Source organism: Nesoenas mayeri (assembly GCF_963082525.1).
Source record: "Nesoenas mayeri genome assembly, chromosome: 5".
In the NCBI taxonomy this organism is placed as follows: Eukaryota; Metazoa; Chordata; class Aves; order Columbiformes; family Columbidae; genus Nesoenas; species Nesoenas mayeri.
Genome location: NC_137548.1, coordinates 51919546 through 51938768, shown reverse-complemented (window position 1 = coordinate 51938768; position 19223 = coordinate 51919546). Strand labels below are relative to the sequence as shown.

Below are 19223 nucleotides of genomic sequence, written 5' to 3'. Positions count from 1 at the left end.
ACTGCAGGGGTAGACTGAGTGAGGCCTGCTTTACGCTCAACAAATGACCTGCAAAATGTTCACGCTGGATAGAAGAACGTAAAACAAACAAAAAGAGCCTGCATCCCCTAGCTGACAGCGCAATGCCAGCTCTTGTCTCTCAGCTGTACTAGTTAAACATCTATTAGGTGACAGATTTTGCCTGAGCTGTGAAACTCAAACTATATGGGGCTATGAAATGCTTCTTAACAGAAAGGTAATGGCTGGTGTACAAGGCACCATCCAGCTGTTAGAGCAAAAACTTAAGATAATCTTTGAGCAAAGTCTTTGCTCAAATGGCTTACCTGCCTTAATTGGGATGGATCAGTATATTGATGTTTATGGTGCTTATTCTACATGATAGATGCAGGGTCAAATAACCTAAGCCAGTTCTGCTCTCAGTCAATCTACTTAAGGCTTGCCATCCCATTACCGCTAGAGCTCTTCTGATGTAATGCTGGTTGTCTTTGTGAAATACAAACCAATGTAAAAAGAAGTCAGAAGTCTTTTCCTCTGCAACCCAGAAAAAAAAAGAGAGTTTAAGACAGAAAAGAAAATATCCAACCACCTAAACCACACTTACCAAGTTACCTTGATCCTTAATGAAATCAGCCTGCAAAGCATGTAAACAGTTTAGGAGGACAAAGCTGCTGGCAATGCTTTTGCAATGACACTGAGCAAACACTGGCATAGTAGAATCACAAGAGTGGGATATAATATGTAGGGGACTACAGTGGGCCCGTGGATTCCCTGACAGAGGGCATGGGAACAGAAATTAGCCTTGAAGATATTAAGGCCTACTCGTGAGAAAGATGGGAGTAAAGGAGTATCCAGAGATATTAAGGTGTACCCGTGAGAGAGAAGGGAGCATAAGAGTAACATTGATGATAGCAAAATTAGCCAAAGAGATGTTACTGCTGTAACTTGTAACCAATAGTGAAGAGACACATGAATTGGTAAACTGTGTAAAAATGCACTTGTGGCAATAAATGTCATCTACTACTTCCATCCTGGAAGAACTTGGTCTGTGTTGTTTGTCTGTTTCAACCACGACAATAATAGTCTCTAAAAAAACCTAGCATGGAAGTGGGGTGAGGAATGATTTACAAAACCCTACACCATTGCTCTGGTGTTATAGATACGGGTTTCAGATGGTTTGGACGATTTGCATTCAAGCTGCTGACTGCACCTGAGTTTTGCTCTTAGTTCAGGAATAAAATGTGTGAGCAATGAAAATCATTTTTATAAGGAGCTGCGTAACTTAAAAATCTGTCTGTAGTTCGCGCCAGAAAACATGTCCCCCTAACTTCTTTTTTTGCTTAAAAGATTTGGGAAGTGATTAATGCATAATCTAAAATGCTTTTCCTATCCGTAAATGTGGCTAATTCTACCTATGGCTCAACCAGAACCCACTCCCCTGTGGCATCCTCTGCTCTCTGCAGACAGGGGTAGGTTTCATTCTGCATCTCTTCAGACTGGTTAACTAACCACAGAACAGGGCTAGCTGAAGTGCTGGTAGGAAAAGTCAATTAAAAGAAGTTTTAGCTTTTTAGCTTTTTTCATCAACATTCAGTGAGTCAGGAAAAAAAGAAGGAAGTTTTAACTGCACCAAAGAGCCTGCAGCTCTAGATTGAAAGACAAACAAACAAACAACCACAACAACAGCAACAACAACCCCCCTGCAACAAACAACAACAACAACACAAACAAACAAAAAACCCACCAGAATCTCACCAGACCCATGGTTCACATCTGCGGTTAACAGAAACTACAGCTCCAGGTGGCTCTGCTATACACACCACCCAGGCTGGGAGAGTGTGAAGCTTCAGGTTCACAGACCTACTGGGTTTCCAGACAGCCATAAATTCTGGAAATACTGACAGGGGTTACAAGCTCTGCATGCCAGTCTCAAGATTTTCAGACTCCACACCCCAACTCTGTAAGGCGGAGCCTGGAACCTAACCTTCACGTGAGATTCCCCTTGCCTTTTAGGGTAACTCCTACTGGTTGTCCTTCCCAGGACACTGAGCATCAAGCCTGACAACAGCCAAGGATTCCTGTGCTTTCTGCCACTCCCCCACATACCAATGTTTTGTAGGGTCACATCTCTCTGGCTGGGGATTCTGTGTCTGCCGCATAGCTGTGGATTCGTGGAGCCCATCTCAAAATTTCTTACATCTTGTCTAGATGCTCAGAGGTGGTGAGAGTCCCTGCAGAAACATGGTTTTCAGGGTCTCTGCTTTGGAGGTGGCAAGCAGAACTGCCTAAGAGCCTGCTATGAATCCAGACAGAGTTCAAAAGAAACCTAGTCTTTGATATATTGGGAGTTCACTGAGCCAAAGTTATGTCAGGAGAAAACATTTTAGTGAATAAGCATCTTTTGATAGAACTAAGCTTTGGCAAAGGAAGAGAATTCCCAGAAGCTTTGGTAGAGAAAGCAACGTAAAGTCAAACTATGGTCTGCCTCACCCCAAATGCGAGCATGGTGCAATCAATCACAGTGGAAACAGTTAAAAGAGAAAGCTGAACAGAAAGGGTTTTTACCAGCTAATTGTTGACAGAAACTTCACAGGTGGATGAGGACTGGATGGCAGAGCACATTTAGACGTCTCGTCTCTGGGAGCAGTTATTTCCCTATCCAGGCATTATGGTTATGATGAAGTGAAATGAATGGAAAAAGCATTCCTTGACTTTAACTAGCTCTAGCCGAGGCTCATGATGGACAGTTATCGCTGTATGACCAAGGCAGCACATGAGGATGGTACACTGTCTGTGTCTATGTGTTTGCACACACAGGGCTGTGGGTAGAATGTGTCTGGTACAACAGAGATTTGAGCCAGACTGATACATAATACAAGTCTGCAGAATTAAAAGTTGGGTGGAAAAAATAGAGCCAATTATTTTTATAGCTTGCCCAAATGCCTCAATTGATCATACTAACTTTAGAAAGCAAAAGGCACTGTGCACACTTGACAGGTTTGTTCCTCTGACAGGTACATCATGTGCTCGTGATTCCTGTTTAATTTCCTTCTTTAAGAAAACCTCAAACTGTGTTCCTCATGGGTGTGGTGGAAAGTGGAGGAAGAAAGTGATTCTTCTCTGAAGGAAAATACAATTATCCAACTTCTTTAACTGCGCAAACAGATGACAAGCAAACAGGCTTTCAGTGCTCCCCACCAGCTCCAGTATAAAACAAAACACTCTGCATTATGCATTCAGCAACAGATCCCTACTCCCAAACTCCCTATAGCAGAAGGGAACCGGGGCGAGGAAAGCTGCTTTTATTTTCTCCATGTTTTTCATATTGCAAGGTGCTTTTTTATTTCTTTGAACTCAGAAGAGAGACCTGCACACGTGAAGCTGTGCTGTGCTAACTGGGTTGCTACTGGAATACGAACTAGGGTCACAGAGGCAGGGAGTGTGTATTTGTGCACTCGTGCTCTTTGATGAGTGCCAATCACTCCTGCAGTTTGTTCACCACCACTGTCAAACATACACACAGACACACACACACTTATCATCTGCTGTGTTCCAGTGCTAAAAGCAGACAAGCATGTGGTAATTCTCCAGGTTAAAGATAACCCTCAATGAGGGTGTGAGTGTGTGTTTTTATCAAGCATATGTGGCAAATGTGCAAGGGACAATCCATGTAAGTGTGAACATACTCACTTGTACATTGCAACCTGTTCAACAGCAAATAAAAATATGCATATCAGAGTGTACATACATGTTTTGGAGAGATTTAACTTCCCTCATCCTTTCTTTTTTTTTTTGGTCATGAATACAAGGTTCTCTGGGTCATTCTCCTCTTGCAGCAATATGTCAATCAATCAGAAGAATAATAGATGAGTACAAGCAAATCAGGATAGTATTTCTTAATCAGGAAGTCCTAGAAAGTTTGATGAATGCTTTAAAACCTTTTCCTTAGGACTTCTGATTAATAAAGGGAAATAGCTTCCCTCCTATTTGCTATTTTTAATAGGACCATCTCCAAAATCTTGTGTGCCAGCATCCTAGATTAATGTAAACACATTTTACTGGTGAAATCATATGGTCTTGTTTCTTTGTTCATTTGTACCAAATAATAGGCGAATTCACTGTGATTCAGCAGCACCTTAACACTATTTCCACTATAATCAATAGTAGAACTCCTTAATACTGAGGCTGGAAAATTATTGGGTTAGTGTTGAACACATTAAGAAAAGAATTTGTTTTAGTGAAATTCAGTTTTGGCATTGGTGAGTTTGGCTTTGCTGATGTCAGGGAAACTGCCCTTGTTATAATCAAAGCTGAATTTCAACTAAGTTGCACTATTCAGTCTGTTTCTGACTCTGCCTCAGATTTAGCTTCTCCTTGACACTGTTCTGATACTCTGGTAATGATTTCTGTAGACCAGGCATCCACTCAGCAGCTGAGGACAGCTAGGTCAGACAATATTACAGTCTTTCGTTTCAAAAGTCTGAAAATGAGGTATTCCAAAGCAAAGATCCTGCTCTCAAGTATTCCCTTCTTTAGCTTCACTTGGGAGCGCCTAAATTTCCGCTTCTGCGTATACCTTGCACAAGTGCCTTTCTTTATGCTCCAGACACTGATAAAAGACTTTTTACAGATTTCAAGTGTGTGATTAGAAATTCACAGCTCCATGGATTTTAAGGCCAGAGAGGCTGCTGCGTTAATCTAGTCAGAGCTAATGCGTAGCACGGGTCAAGAAACCATCTTCAACTACTTCCTGCTGCAAATCCAGCTGCTGAAGCTGAACTAGGATCTAGGTTTTAGAAAACACACAGATGAAGTTTAATAGACTTCCAGGGGAAAAACTCACCAGAACTTCAGGCAAGCTTGTTGGAATTAGTAACTTCATCCAGTGGTCAAACAGGACTAGTATTTTGACACTTAATCTGTCTGCCTACAGCTTACAACTATAAGCCTTTTGCCCCTACGAGTGTAATATCCTCTATTACCAAATGCCTATCCTCCTTGTCAGTATTTACAGACCATGATTAAGCTGTGTCTTAACCTTCTATTTAATAAACCAGGCAGATTGAGTCCCTTGAGTCTCTCCTAAAACATGAGCTCTGATTGCTACTTACTCTCTCAGATATTTTCTAAATTGTAGCCAATTTCTAAACTTTTGCCTTAAACAAGGAGCATCTCAACCATACATGCTGTGTTTCAGCAGTTTTGCAACAAAACAATGCCACTTATTACCCATCTTTCTCTAGCAAAAGGGGGAAAGAAAGAGAAAAAAAAAAAAAAGGTAAGAAATCACAGACTAGGGGAGAAAGAATAATGAGAGGGGTTAAAAAGAGGCAAAATAACAACTGAAAGAAAATGGAGAAGGAAGGAAAGACTCAAAGTAGGGCAAGGTAGTAAAGAAATATGTAGCTACTGAAATAGAAGCTCAGGAAGAAGCAAGAGATAACAAAAAGACCGTGCAAAGTAGTGCCTATTTACAAGTATGCTTGCATAACTTGGCTTGGCAGTTCCAAGAGGCTGACACTTCATCCTGCTACCTATCCCTCCACTCAATTAATTCAGGCAATCGTTGCATGACCCTCCCCCTGCTTAGGAATACAAACTACACCTTTGCAGAGGTTTTTGGAAGCAGAGCTCATTAGCACCACAAGGCACAAGAACAACAAACTAACCTCCCCCAAACCCATACCCATGTCTCAATGGACTTCCACAAGAGAAATGAGGAAGGGACTGTGTCTCTTCCCATCCTTCACCCTGGAAATACCTGCCCCATTTCAAGGCCAGCACCGCAGGACTCAGAATAAACAAAAGGCCCAGACACACAAAGCGCACATATGGAGGTCATCCAGCCATCAAGTCTGGGACATCTGTGGCTTTCGCAGGATGCCTGTGTGTTCAAGTAATTAGTCCAAAACCAGCTGTCCCCTTCTTGCTCTTCACCCTTTTATGTTCCCACTGCTTCTACTACTATTGTCTGTCCAAAGAGTATTTCATCTGATGGATCAACAAATGAGTAGCTTTTTTGCTCTTGTTTATTCTTTGGAAGGAGGGAGTGGAAGAGAACTGGTGAGGTGGTAAAGAAGAAAGGACTCTTGTGAGTAAGTCTCATGAGATGCCTCAATGTTTTCAAACAAGCTTTTGCCACATCAGAGGAAAGATTTGCTTTAACCTTTATATTCCAAAGTTATAAACTCCAAATGCTTGTGCTGGTACTGAAAATGGAACCATCAATAGTAAACCTGCCTGTTCAGGTAAGCTTACTCCTTCACAGACACATTCAGCTCTCATCTTCTGGCCCCAATTTCCCTCTCTGCGATCCAGAAGTAATTCAGGGAGATTAACTAACCCTATTTCCATCTCAAAATCCTCCCTATAACATGCCACTTTCTGAAATCTTTCTCCCAATTTGTGCAAGAGCAAGCTAAAGGTACCATGGGAGTCAGGTCTCCACATCAGTGGGGATTACTACAGTGCAGCTGATGAAACCCAGCTGAAGCTTTTACCCATTGTGTAAGAGCAGGAGCAAGAACAGAACCAGCCCTTCTGTTCACATCTGTGAAACTACATTTTGTAGCTTTGCCCCAAAACCAGGCTCCCAAACAGTCCCAAGCTGGAGCTGGGAAAAGAACACAGCTCCCCAGCCTGTGCTGAGCGAATACAGGCATGACAAAGCAGAAGGCTCACATGTGCAGTGAGCAGCCCTGTCCTTTGGTACAGCAGCAAGCGCTTGGATGATACATTTACTGCAGCTTGTGCTGCATCGTGCCTGCCTGTGTAACATCTCCATAGCAGCAGTTCTGCTAATTGAGACCAGCTGCTTCAATTCCAAATTCTTCGCTCCAGAAATATCGATACTATGACGTTGTGATTAGAAAGCACTTTACCAAATCCCTCTCAATTCTGCACAGCTCAGAGGAAGAGCAGCTGCAGAAAGAAGGGACAGTTCCCTGAATGTACAGAATAAAGCGCTGCAAAAACACAGGAGAAACCAAGGCTGTGAGAAGCATGTCAAAACAGAATAATGATGGTTGGGAAAGCAGCCTGCTGTATATGCTTCTGCCTGTCATTTTAGATGTTGAAAGGCCCGCAAGCAGACTTCTGCCTTATGCTCTAGGATAAATGGCCACAGCACTGCAGTGTTACAGCTTCATGCAGCAGGTGTGCATATTTGTCAGATCCAGTTTTTCTGTCCAAGGATGGATTAAAGCTAAATCCATCAGTCTGGGCCTGGCTTGGGAGAGTAGCTGTGGTCTTGAATCATTTGGCCCCAGGGACTGTTTCTGCATGGCCCACTGGCAGAGATAGTCACTGGAACTGATAGGCTAATGGGAAGATTTGCAAAGTGGGAATGCCACCACACCACCATGACTTGGCTTCACTGTTGGCTGTTTCCCTGTGGCTGCTGATTCCACACAGCAAGCTGCCAGCTGGATGCTTGGCAATGGTCACACTGGGATTGTTGAGAGCTGCAAGCATTTTTCCCCTTTGGCCAAGCTGGATTAAGCTGGCTAACAGTACAGTTAATTCCAAATTCACTTAGAAGTCACAGGCACTGTCTGTGACCATCAGACACAGGGCATTCCTGAAAAGACATCTGGTTACTGAGTTTATGCAGGAACTGGGCAAACCACTTCAAATACCATCTGTTATTTCAACCTCCTGAGCACAGAGAACAGAATCCTTAAAAGCGAAAAATCTCACCAAGAATGGTCTGAAAATGAGACTCACGATACAATGTGTGGTTTACTCCTGAGAAGGGTGCTATACAATCTTACAGAAAATATGGCATGCTTTGGCATGAGTCTGCGTAAACAAAGGTCTAACACACCATTTCACTACTCAGATTTCAGACTACAACCAAGGTAATGCAACACGACTAAAGCAGAGAGACCACTGTGCTATGCTAAGTGATTTGCTTCCTACTCTGAAAAATCAATGAAGTAAATAACATGTTTTATACAGATACCAGACAGCATATCTAAGCAAACAAAATGCTCGTGTTATTTAAAAATATTCCTATTATGTTACTCTGGAAAATACTCAAAGCGTTTAGAGTCTCATTCAGATATTACCATTTACAGACTTTGTTGCTTTCACTGTATTCCCTTCATCTGCTGAATCTCCCTTTAAAGTGCAGTTTGCTTACCTATTTAACTTTCGGTCTACATTAGAAGACTGTTTGAATCCACAGTACTGCAGGAGAAGGAATACTTCTATGAAATTCCAGAAAGGTAAGTCCAAACACATTACAATTGAATATAAATACCCCATATTTTTTCTCTGAAAAAAATAAACTTACATTGTATGCGTAACATTCATTGACCTTTAATCTCAATTTTCTTTCTCCTCCTAGTAAGGTTGGTATACTTACTTGTGATGGAAAACAGCTGACACAGAAGTAGATATAAGAAACAGCAGTGTAAAGATATATGTTCTATGTGCTTATAGGGAAGTTATATCGATAAAGTGCTCTAGGCTGCATGAAGACCTGTTAACATCATTTGCATGTGCCAGCTTGATGGAATTGTGTTGATTGCAGAGCAGTGTGTTCCCTCCCATCAAGCTGAATTAAGCCTTTCTAGTCACCAAATCACATGAATAAATTTTTATGCATATATTTATTTTATTTTTAGGTTTCCAAGATCAAACAATGACACTAATGTAAGGAGATGGATATTACAAGGCCAGGTAAAAAACTAATTAAACTCTTCTGAACACTACTGTCATTTGGACCATTGGGACAGACACTTCAATGGTTTCCAATGGCACAGCTCTGTGGATTGTTAACAGAATTACAACAGCTTTAAACAGTCAAGGACTTTGGCGTGTTAGATCATAAAGAACCCATGCAGTGGAGCAAGCAGTAGGAGTATTCAAACAACAGATTCACCAGCCTCTCTTAAATCTCTGCCTACTGGCATTTGTACAGCTCAGCCTGCAATGTACCGCAACTATTATGCACTGCTGCAGCAGTGGAAGTCAGATGCCCAACACGCATCTGCCCAGCAGAGAAGCAACAACTCTGCAGCTGACCGTTTGTTTTGTTCACAAAGCACAGGCATACTCCCATTTAATTTCAGCTGCCTTGGCTTCCCCCATAACTAAATTATTGTTATTATGCTCCACATAATCCTAGTACTGACAAGGATGTTTGTTATACGTAATTAAAGATATTAATTTTGCATAGAACACAAGACACAGAGCCAAGAACCTCATTTTTTTTTAAGTCTCCCATTAGAAAATTACCTTCATTAACACCGACTCGCTGAGCTTCTCTCTGTTGACAATTTTTATCGCGACTTTCTGACACGTGACACAGTGAACCCCCAACTTCACAAGCCCTGCAGGAGAAACAGAAAAATAGAAAGGAAGAAGTGGTTAGATAGCCGCTGTTGAGATTTTTGCTATTAGTACACCACCCAGCATTTGGCAAGTTAAATGCAAAGAAATAAACACTAGTCCCTCCTACAGCCACATAAGGTCTTGTGAGTAATGAAAACCCTGCAGCCCACATCGTGACCATTTGGCAGTGAAGCCACCAACATCCTTAATGCTGCTGCAGTTTCTGCCATTAAAGCTGTATTTCTGTTGAAGAAGTGAATTCCAGCTTGCACCACTCAAAGTGTGATATATCAGTAAGAAGTAAACTTCTGCCAATTTTACCACACTAGGCTAAGGGCTTTTGCTGACACCTGACATCAAGGAAAGCTCAGAAATAAAAAAAAAATAGATAATCAAATAATATCTGCAGTGTAGACATGGTCTCTACATTTTTCTAGCTCCTTGCAAAGCTCTCATGATCATAAAATAAAGGTACTTAATTATGACTTCCTGTACTTTTTAAATTTAGCCTGCTGTATAAAGTTAATACTGTGACGGTTGCCATTGTGGCATGGAAGAACATCAACATATGCTGATACAATTCTAAGTTGTTCTTATTTGTTATTATTTACTATATCTTTGTCCTCAAATAACTTAAAGTGCTGTTAAATGATATAATTGACAAAAGCATATGGATATCCCTGACAGGATCAGGATGTCTGAGCTATCACCAAAATATGGAACAAACCTTCAAGAATTAAAAGAAAGAGGTAAGTAATATACACGAAGCATTATCTTCTACTAAACGTTGACCTAAATCCGCTGACTTTCACGAAAATACATTGAGATATCTCCCACAAGTGAGTTTAAGATAGTCCCGTGAGTTCTCAACTCTAACACCATTAAGAAAATTTGTACCCAGAAATATTGTACTTTGTAGGTCTCTTCAAGTGTGATTTTGTTTGCTTCAGCTTTTAGTCTTGTCAAACATGCAAATGCAGCACAACACCTGATCGGCTGCATCCCATCCCACTCTGCACACAATATGCCAAATTGCCATTTAGTTTAATTCAGTTATAACTGAAGTAAGAATGGCACCTCCTTGGTGTTACTGAGACTCTTGCAGCTTCACAGAGCATTTGTGAGCAATGATGTTGCACAATAAGAAAAAGTCTAGCTCAGCTTGCAGGTCCTAGGTTGTGTTGGAGTTCAGATCCTGACCCCATCCCCTGATGCAAACCACACAATCAAACACATTGCTTTACCTGCAAATTGGATACAACAGATCTGCAGTCCAGCAAAACAATGAACACAGGACTTCACACGTCTTACTGGGGGCTGAATATATAGACTATAGCCTTACCACAAACTATTCCCAGCGAAGTGAACTGGAGTTTCATTGGGGACTCCAGCAACGTCCCGCAAGATACTTCTCCATCTTTTTGCTACTGAGTTAATTATAAATTTTGAACCATTAATCACTGGTTATTATGCTGAGAAATAAACTCCAAACTCACTTCCAGTCAGATCTCTTTTTACGGCATGCTCAAGTGTTCTGGATATTTCTAGTCACATAATTTCTCAGTCTCATCTGGTTAAATGCTGACATCCTTACTTTCAGCCATGACATTAACAAGTCACAAAAATGAAGAACGCTGCACACTGACAAATTCATTTGAAACTGTGTAAAGCAATAGCCTGTCCCTTGCCTGACGCAGCCAAGAAGCACAGCTGCGGGAAGATGCTGTGATGTCCATCCAATCCTCACTCTTACATCTCAATTTTGTCTATTCAATAAATTTATAATATTACCCACAGCACTGTTGGCTCTGTGTTCACCACTCATAGCAGCTGCAGCCTTACTTATGCTTCTTCTCTTTGGCTTTGTTATGTGTTTGGATAGTGGCTACTTGGCACCGCTTTGTTGAAAGTGCACACAGTTTCAATTTGTGCTGATTGCTTCCTTCCTGCTTCCAGCACAAATCGCAGCTCCACATCACGCTTGTAGCATGACCACATCACTATTTACATCGCTCTTTCAAATCTCAGCAGAACTTCTAGCTCAGTCCTTTATATCTCAGCTCCCGGGGTCTGTGACACAGTGCTGTACTGTCACATGCTGCAGACCAGTTATTTTAAGAGGTCAATAAAGGTGACAAACAACTGCTCTCTGTAACTAGTCCTTCACCCTGAAGAAAATATAAAGGTTTATCTCACCCTTCAGGGTTTGATTTCAAATGTTGTTGCTCCCAAATCAAAACATCTGTCCCACTGAACCTGGCCAATCTGTAAACTATTTTTCCTTTGTCCTCCCTGAAGCACCCTGTGATTGAGTCCTAGAAAGGTTTTAACCATTAACTTCTGGGACACCACCATGCTGTGCAGGCAATCCTCACAGCATCCTCTGTCCTTTTGCCTACCACAGAAACTAAAAAATTAAGATTAAACCATTCTGTTTATGCCAATAAAAATGTTAATCAACTGTTAGAAGACACTGCACACCTTGCAAAAATCACATTGATACTGAATCACACTGATTTTATATCAAATTAATTTCATTGACCTCAAGAAGTCATTCTTGATTTACACCACATTACCAGGAAACAGAATGAAAAAACACACATAAGATTTAATGTATTTTTCCTCTTCTTATGATTCACATTTTAAAAATCAAGGAAAAAAAACACTGTCACTGCTATCTGCTCTGTGGAGACAGAACTTTAAGACAACCCTATGAACAGCCCAAGACAGCACTTTTCACTGTACTAAATTCACTGAATGTAATTTTAGGATAAAATGAAGACATATCGCTCTGCCTTGCCTCCCCAGTCCTCTGGGCACAGTTCAGATTTTCATCCACAAGTGGTTCCTGGGGGCTCTCAGGCTTTCAAATGGGCTGTTATATCCTGTGAGCTGCAAACATCGGACTGCTTTTGATCTTAGCCACTGAACTGCACCAGAACCAGCCCTATAATTTCAGGTTGGAAGTACAGAAGAAAACATAAGCATGCTTAAAAGCAAGAGGATGTGTAAGCTAACATTGTATTTTCATTTATGATTAAAAGCCATGAGTTGAAAACCAATGAGCATAAGTAACCCCAGGTGACACAAGGGGAAGGTGCAATTGAAGGCAGAAGAGCAAAGGGAAGTGTACAGGCCTGACACAGCCTCATGCTGCGCTGACCTGCTAACAACCACGCCTGTGCTCTTTGCTGCTGGGAATCTCCTGCTCTGTGGATGCTTAAAGATACACAGATATTTTCTGAAAAGGACAGGAGCTTGTGTGATGAACAAGCGACAGATTTAGATCAGCTGGACAGGTGGACAGCCCACCCTGAAGCAGTACAGAGACAAATCCTTTATTTTGCCCAAGAAGAATGTACTGTGGGGGTGGAGAAAAAAAAAGCTTCCCTCCAGCTAAGATAATATATTCACTATAAACCCATGATCACAGAAGTCATCTCCATGGCCTGCACTGTAACTGGTAATCACCTCCATGACAGTTCAGCCAAGGACAGGATTATAGAAAAGGCTGATTTACTTTTGCCTTGCATTTTGTGTGGTAATTTTCCCTAACACAGACTGAATGAAACACTAAGAGTTCAGAGCTGGTGCTATTCCATATCCACTTTACAGTTGTGTGAATAGCAGCATGAGGAAACACAACTGTGGATAGTAACACCTTACTAATAATCCTGGTATTACGAGTCTTCATTACAGAAAAAACCCCACAACTATCTGGAAACAACAGGGAACCGGTTTTCACTCCTATCCAAAACTGGATCCCGCCACAGATCTGAAACAAATTATCGTTTTGAGAGTGGGAGACTAATAAACAATGAAACAACATTGTTGTTTAAATACAGCACTTATGGTATACTCATTGCTAATAAATAATGTTCCCACAGTCTTTCAGAAATGTTAAACACAAGTAACTCATTACCCCAATTTTTAACCATAAGGCAAATAACTACTTCAAGAAGTGGAATGAAAAGTTAGGTACACTTGCTATATTTAATACATATGAGTTTTCCAATGGTAAATGGAGGTCTTTAATTTCCTTCTGAAATGAAACCAAGCCAATGTCCTCTCTTTACGTATTGATACATTCCTGTAGTAGGCAAACTAGCCAGTGACTTCAGAAGATCACCTGCACTTAACATGTTGCTTGTTCTTCATTTCACTTCAGAGTGCATTGCCAAAAAACTTCTTAAAAAATCTGAGCAGAAAGCCCTGGTCTGGCCAGTAGTATCTATTTTGGCTTGATAAGCAATTAAAAGAATGTCTACAGAGAAATATCATTCCTCTTTTAATCTGAGTTAGCTAATTGCCAATTAATTCAAGTCAATGAATACTCTGCAAATGTTAATCTAGGCACTGCAGGACAAACATATTTGTGGCTTACTTCAGGGCTCACACTAGTGCTGGTACCAAACTCTCTGGATTAAAGAAGGAACAAAAATCTTGGGCTGAACAAACCCACGTACACAGTTTCTTTAAAAAGCTAAGTGTATGTACACCTTTGCTGCACATTAGCTTTGTATATACAATCTTTATGTACAAGTAACGTAATTTAGCCTCACAAACAGCGGTTGCTGTTGTAAATCGTAAACATATTTATGGATACTCCTTCCTGAAAACCACATGCACTAGCATTTACAAGATTTGCAAATTCAAGAATGCTAATTTAGAAAATCAACTCTTAAAGCAAACAAAAGCATTAATGCAAATGAAGTGGTGCATAGGACAATGCTTGTAATATTATTGCTCTTTATTCTCAACAGATATCTTTGCAAGCACTGTAGTTTCAATTAGGGTTAAATCAGTTCAGTTACAGTGCCTAACTCTGCTGACTGCAGTGAAGCTGCTTTAGATCTACAACAGTGGAAAACAGATTAAAATTTGGCCCACAGCAACATCATTTCCATACCCATAAAATAAGGATAATAACACTTACTTACCTTGCAAGGGCTGTAGAAGGATTAACTGATTAATCCTTGCAAAGAATGTTGGAAAGGGATCTAAACCCTAATAAAGTTTTACATAGTACAACCAGGAAAACTGTATCTTAAATACAATCTGGAAAGAAAGGTCTAGATAATTTCTTATTAATAGCTTCCATTTAATTTCCCAATTCTTCTAGCACATAGATTTCTGGTCTCCTATAATATGCATCTTACGCTCTTAGCTGCACTGGAAAGAACTTTGTTACCAAGCATTCTACTTATGAAAAACAATAATTGCCCTTAATTACTCAGTCTTCTCATTGAATGGATGTTTGTTTTTCTATAGCAATTGTTATCTCTAATTATTGTCTTTAAAATAAACAGAGCCTTATATCAAGTGACAGGCAAATTATACTGTATCAATTTATAATTGCATATGGGGAAAGGAGGTATAGGGTTGCCTAGAAATCTAAAAGGATGAGGAAGCAGCTAACTACATTGGTAACAAAATAATTTGACCATGGGTCCTTCTACAGAAAGATTCTAGTGCTAAAAGGCTGTTCTGAGAGTTCATACAGTAACTGTTTCTAAATTGAATAAACTGTAATTACAGTAGGACTAAAGCCAGAGTTCAAATGCTCAGCAGGAGCATGGAAGATGATGTTCATTCGTGCTGGGATTCATGTACCTCACCTCAGAGCACAGGGAAGCTGCATGCTGAATTGCTGTTGCCCATGTTTATTCTCCTGAGCTATGAGCGCTGTCACGCACACCACCTTGGCTAGCCAAAGGGACACACTCCTAAACTCAGAGATTGGTGAGAACAACGTATCAGCTCAGATGTGACTGGATCCACACGCCTGATATTAGAGAACAAGAGACAGACACACATACATACACACAGCAGCTCACCAGGAGCAGGTTTTACACTGTACACCTCAGAGATTATGGTAAGATCATCCTCCAAGCTCAGCAGGATCAAAACACACAGAACCAACATCACCTCTATTGATTTTTATCTTGGTTTCTTTCTTACAATATTTCATAAATCAATACTTCTCAGAAACCCTTTGTGCCCCCTGAATATAGCAAAGAACATGACTGTTGAGTCCTTTTGACATGTTCTCTTTCCCAACTTACCAAACACTCTCATGTGTCTAAAGAGGAGCCCCCAGGGAACCAGGACACAAACCTTGATGGGCACACTGGAGGCTGCTTTTGTAAAATGTCATTATTTCATCAGTCAAACTCCAACAAACTCTTGAAGTCCTCTGGGATCTATAAGCAGCTTGTGATGTCTAGTGGGCTGAGCTCCTATTTCAGATCAAGTCTTTGTTCCCACATAAAAACACTTGGGAGACTAAGCTTTGCTGCCACGGGAGAAGTGCAGGCTTCAGCCTCCAACATGTACGCCGGAAAGCATTTGGGTAGCACCCCCAGCCCCTGCAGACAGGGAGAAGAGTGGTTTCATTGTTTTCAAATTAAAAACATAAATTAAAATCTAATATCTTCCCATTGATACACCAGGAAAAAAAAAAAATCCCTTTTTTATATCTCTGGATGAGTATTGGAAAGACTCCAGTTTTGCCCACAACTCTCCTAGTCTAAACCTTTTCTTTCCACTTCCCAAGAGCTATACAGGGTGTTTCAGAAAGACGGACCCTATTTGAAATCACTATATCTCTGCTACCATGAACCGCCCATGAATGAAACTCTTTACCACTTGAAAGAGGAGGGCACAGAGTTTCAAATGATTACCATGAGATGCCTCTCCCTGTGCCTAAACAGCCCCCAGCCATTCTCAAGATGGCAACCCTGCAACACAAGGCATTTTGGTTCCATCTTTTTTAAACACCCTGTACATCTTGAAAAACTCTTTTTGAGGAATGATGAGATCCATGTCCCCCTTCAGATTTCATTAATCCTTTCTCAAGAGATGATCAAAGATGGACATTTTCAGGTACAGCGGGAAGCCAACAGAGCTCTGTCTATCCTGCCTAAGATGTACTTCAGAAAACATGTCACTATAATTTGGTAACATCTGGGTAATGAGTCACAATGTCCCTGCTTGGTCCAGTGATCTACAGCGAAGGGCTGATGCATTAACAAGGAGTGAACACTGCACAGCAGAGAAAGAGGAGGTGAGGAAGGAGCAGGCCAAACAGCGGATAAACCGCTCTTCGTGTATGCTTTTAGCTGAGGTTAATCCCATTTTCTATGCTCATTTCTTACATCTCCCCTTCTTCACCACACCTTTCCGTTCTCCTTCTGTCAGGAAGTCCTCACACCCTTTTGACCCCACCATCACCCAAGATTGTTTCAGCAAGATTATATGTATATTAAGAACTCAATTAAGAAAGGGGGTTACCATGGAAAACCTTTATACAGAAGACAAAGGTCGTGCTCTTCACAAGATTAGGTTCACCACAGAGCATTTCATCTACCCAGCTCAGTGCTGATACAGCTTACTCTGCCCTCTGACATTTCTTAATCACCCACTGACAGATTCCTAACAGGATTTTCACTGACTGACAATATGCTGCACTTCAGGCTCAAGAAGTGATTTGGATTAACCATGCTTGCACCCATGCTAGGAACAAGGTGCAAACCAGCAAGTCACAAGGACACAGCATATCCCAGTTCCCGTGAATTCCAGAAGGGCTTGTTGATGACAGTGGGGTGTGGCCCATACACAGCCAGGGGAGAAACATGCTGGATAGCCACTGCATACACTGTTCTACAGCTAAAGATTTTTTTCCAAGGACAAATTGTTTTGTACCCAGTAGAACTAATAGGGGCTGATCTCTTGCAGATCCACACCATAAATTTCATTTAACTGAAAAACCTTAAATATTCCTCATGTTCCCTAATGAGATCTCCAGTCCCACCCTAACAGGTCCTCACCACATCTATGGACATACTACTTTCCCCTCCTCATCATATTACCTACAATTTCCTCCCCCATTGTCTCCAGCTTCTTACGTCTCTTTCATGGTCTCCTGCAGTAACAGTCTCCACAGTCTTACCCATTTGTCCTGCAGTACACTTATCACTGGCCTAGTTTCCTTCCACATAGCTTACTCTTTCCTTTCTCCTATGTAGAAGACAACAGATGCTATGGCTAGTCCTGACCTCTAAGCACCTCGTCTTGTTTGTCAACCAGCATCTACCAAACAGAATATCTACCGTCTGAGTTGTCCTTGTATTTCCCTCTTGGTTTTGGTTCTCTGTCCCATACTCAGTCAACAGCATCCAACAAAATTAGAGAGGGAGTTTTTGTATAAAAGCTTGAAAGGACTTCATTATCTTTGAAAGATTTTTGTGACAGTGAGGCCTGTATGTTGACGAAATTCCATTTCTTTACATGGCGATACTCCCACCATACATTATCATGTTATCACATACAGGCTGGCATTTGGGCAGGACACTTCATCTTCCCTGTTCTGTATATGGCTCCCATGGTATGGCCCTAGCCCTTTTCAAAAGATTCTGAGACATCCCAAGAGGGCAGTGGGCTTTACAATTTAAATTTTGTTGAGTCAATGCCCAAGTTCAAAGCTCTCCTAATTGTTAATGCAGTTCCTCCTACTAAAGTTTCAGTCTTCTTAAGTTCCCCTCTGGAAGCATGATATCTGGATTATTTATTTGTAAAAAATATTAATGTGGCTTCCTAGTGAAACAAGGTTAATACAGATACCTTGCATGTCTAGTTGTCCACACACCCTCTGTCTCAAACAACTCTGGATCCCACTGGCCAACACCAGCTAAATTCAACAGTGAGCCATCAGTAATAGGTTCCACAAAATTCAGCAGTTGGCTATGGAAAGATCTTGTAAGTCACCCCAGTGTGGGAAAAGTAAAGATACAGGTTAGCCTTCAGTCATTCAGTCAGGCTAAGAGAAAAGACCTTGTGGGTCAATCAGCTTGAGAATGAACTCCAGAGCAGAGCCCAACTGTACTGCCTTGGCTGCAGGCTAGACAAGAGACCGGGAAGGGAGGTGGAGAGGGGACGGCTCTGGGGCTACCAGAGGGGCGAGATGTTAGGGGAAGGTCTGGGGACTAGTAACAGCAGACTTACAGGCCTGCAGAACACAGCTCCACAGGATGAAATGCAAATAAATGGAAATAAATAATTTTAATAAGATTCTGATACTTTCATGTGACTCCTACAGCCCTACATGTGGGTTTACGTAGTCTCAATTTGAACAAACGCTTTAAGTGCTTCCAGTCCTCCATAGGGGATTGTGTGCAGTATAAAACTATGCGGGCAGAGATCTCATGACATAAGACTGCTTTTCACTTTATGCAACATGTTCTTCTGTGAAAAGTTTAGGAAATAGCACATTTTCTTAATAATACTAAATATGAGAAATGGTCTGCCTCTGGCTTAGGACAATGGGAAGAAAGACCATTTGAAAACTGATTTCTGGTTTTATAAAATGAAAGTCACAGTAAAAGAATTAAAGGTCAGAAAAATTAGACTATTCTCATTTTAATGAACAGAAACATGCATATAACTTTTTTTGAAAGTATTTATTTCCTTTAATGTGAGAATAATGGTTCAGGTCACAGCATGCAGCTGAAAGCATTTATCGACTTCTACATCGAGATCAGGAGCTGCCTGCTTATGTAGTACAAACTTCACTACAGCTGGTTCACCGTGTTGCTTACAGAGAGAGGTAAGCAGGGGGTCATATTCAATACACGTTTATAAAAAAGGCCCAAGCACCTCATTAATTTAAGGTAGGGCTTATGAGAAACAATGCAGTACCTAGAGAGCATGGTCAGCTGTGCCTCCACCAAAAACAAAAAAAAAAAAAAGTGAATTTAATTTCCTTTCAAAAGAAAGGTGGTTGGATAAATAGAAACACAAACACTGTAACCCACCTTCTGATACTGAGCTTCATCACTTGGAAATTCATACCAGAGTGGCTGAGGCTAAGTATGTCCTGAAACAGAGTT

The 19223-nt window shown here is 41.0% G+C and overlaps 1 protein-coding gene across 2 annotated transcripts in view; it reads right to left on the bottom strand.

Annotated features, from left to right (window-relative positions):
* Positions 1 to 19223, bottom strand: part of BRSK2 (BR serine/threonine kinase 2) — a 313267-nt gene that overhangs the window by 147838 nt on the left and 146206 nt on the right. For both annotated transcript variants that reach the window (XM_080346138.1, XM_080346139.1), the window contains exon 2: positions 9241 to 9335. In XM_080346138.1, the coding sequence (XP_080202264.1) occupies positions 9241 to 9335 (95 nt within the window). The remainder of the gene's footprint in view (positions 1 to 9240; positions 9336 to 19223) is intronic.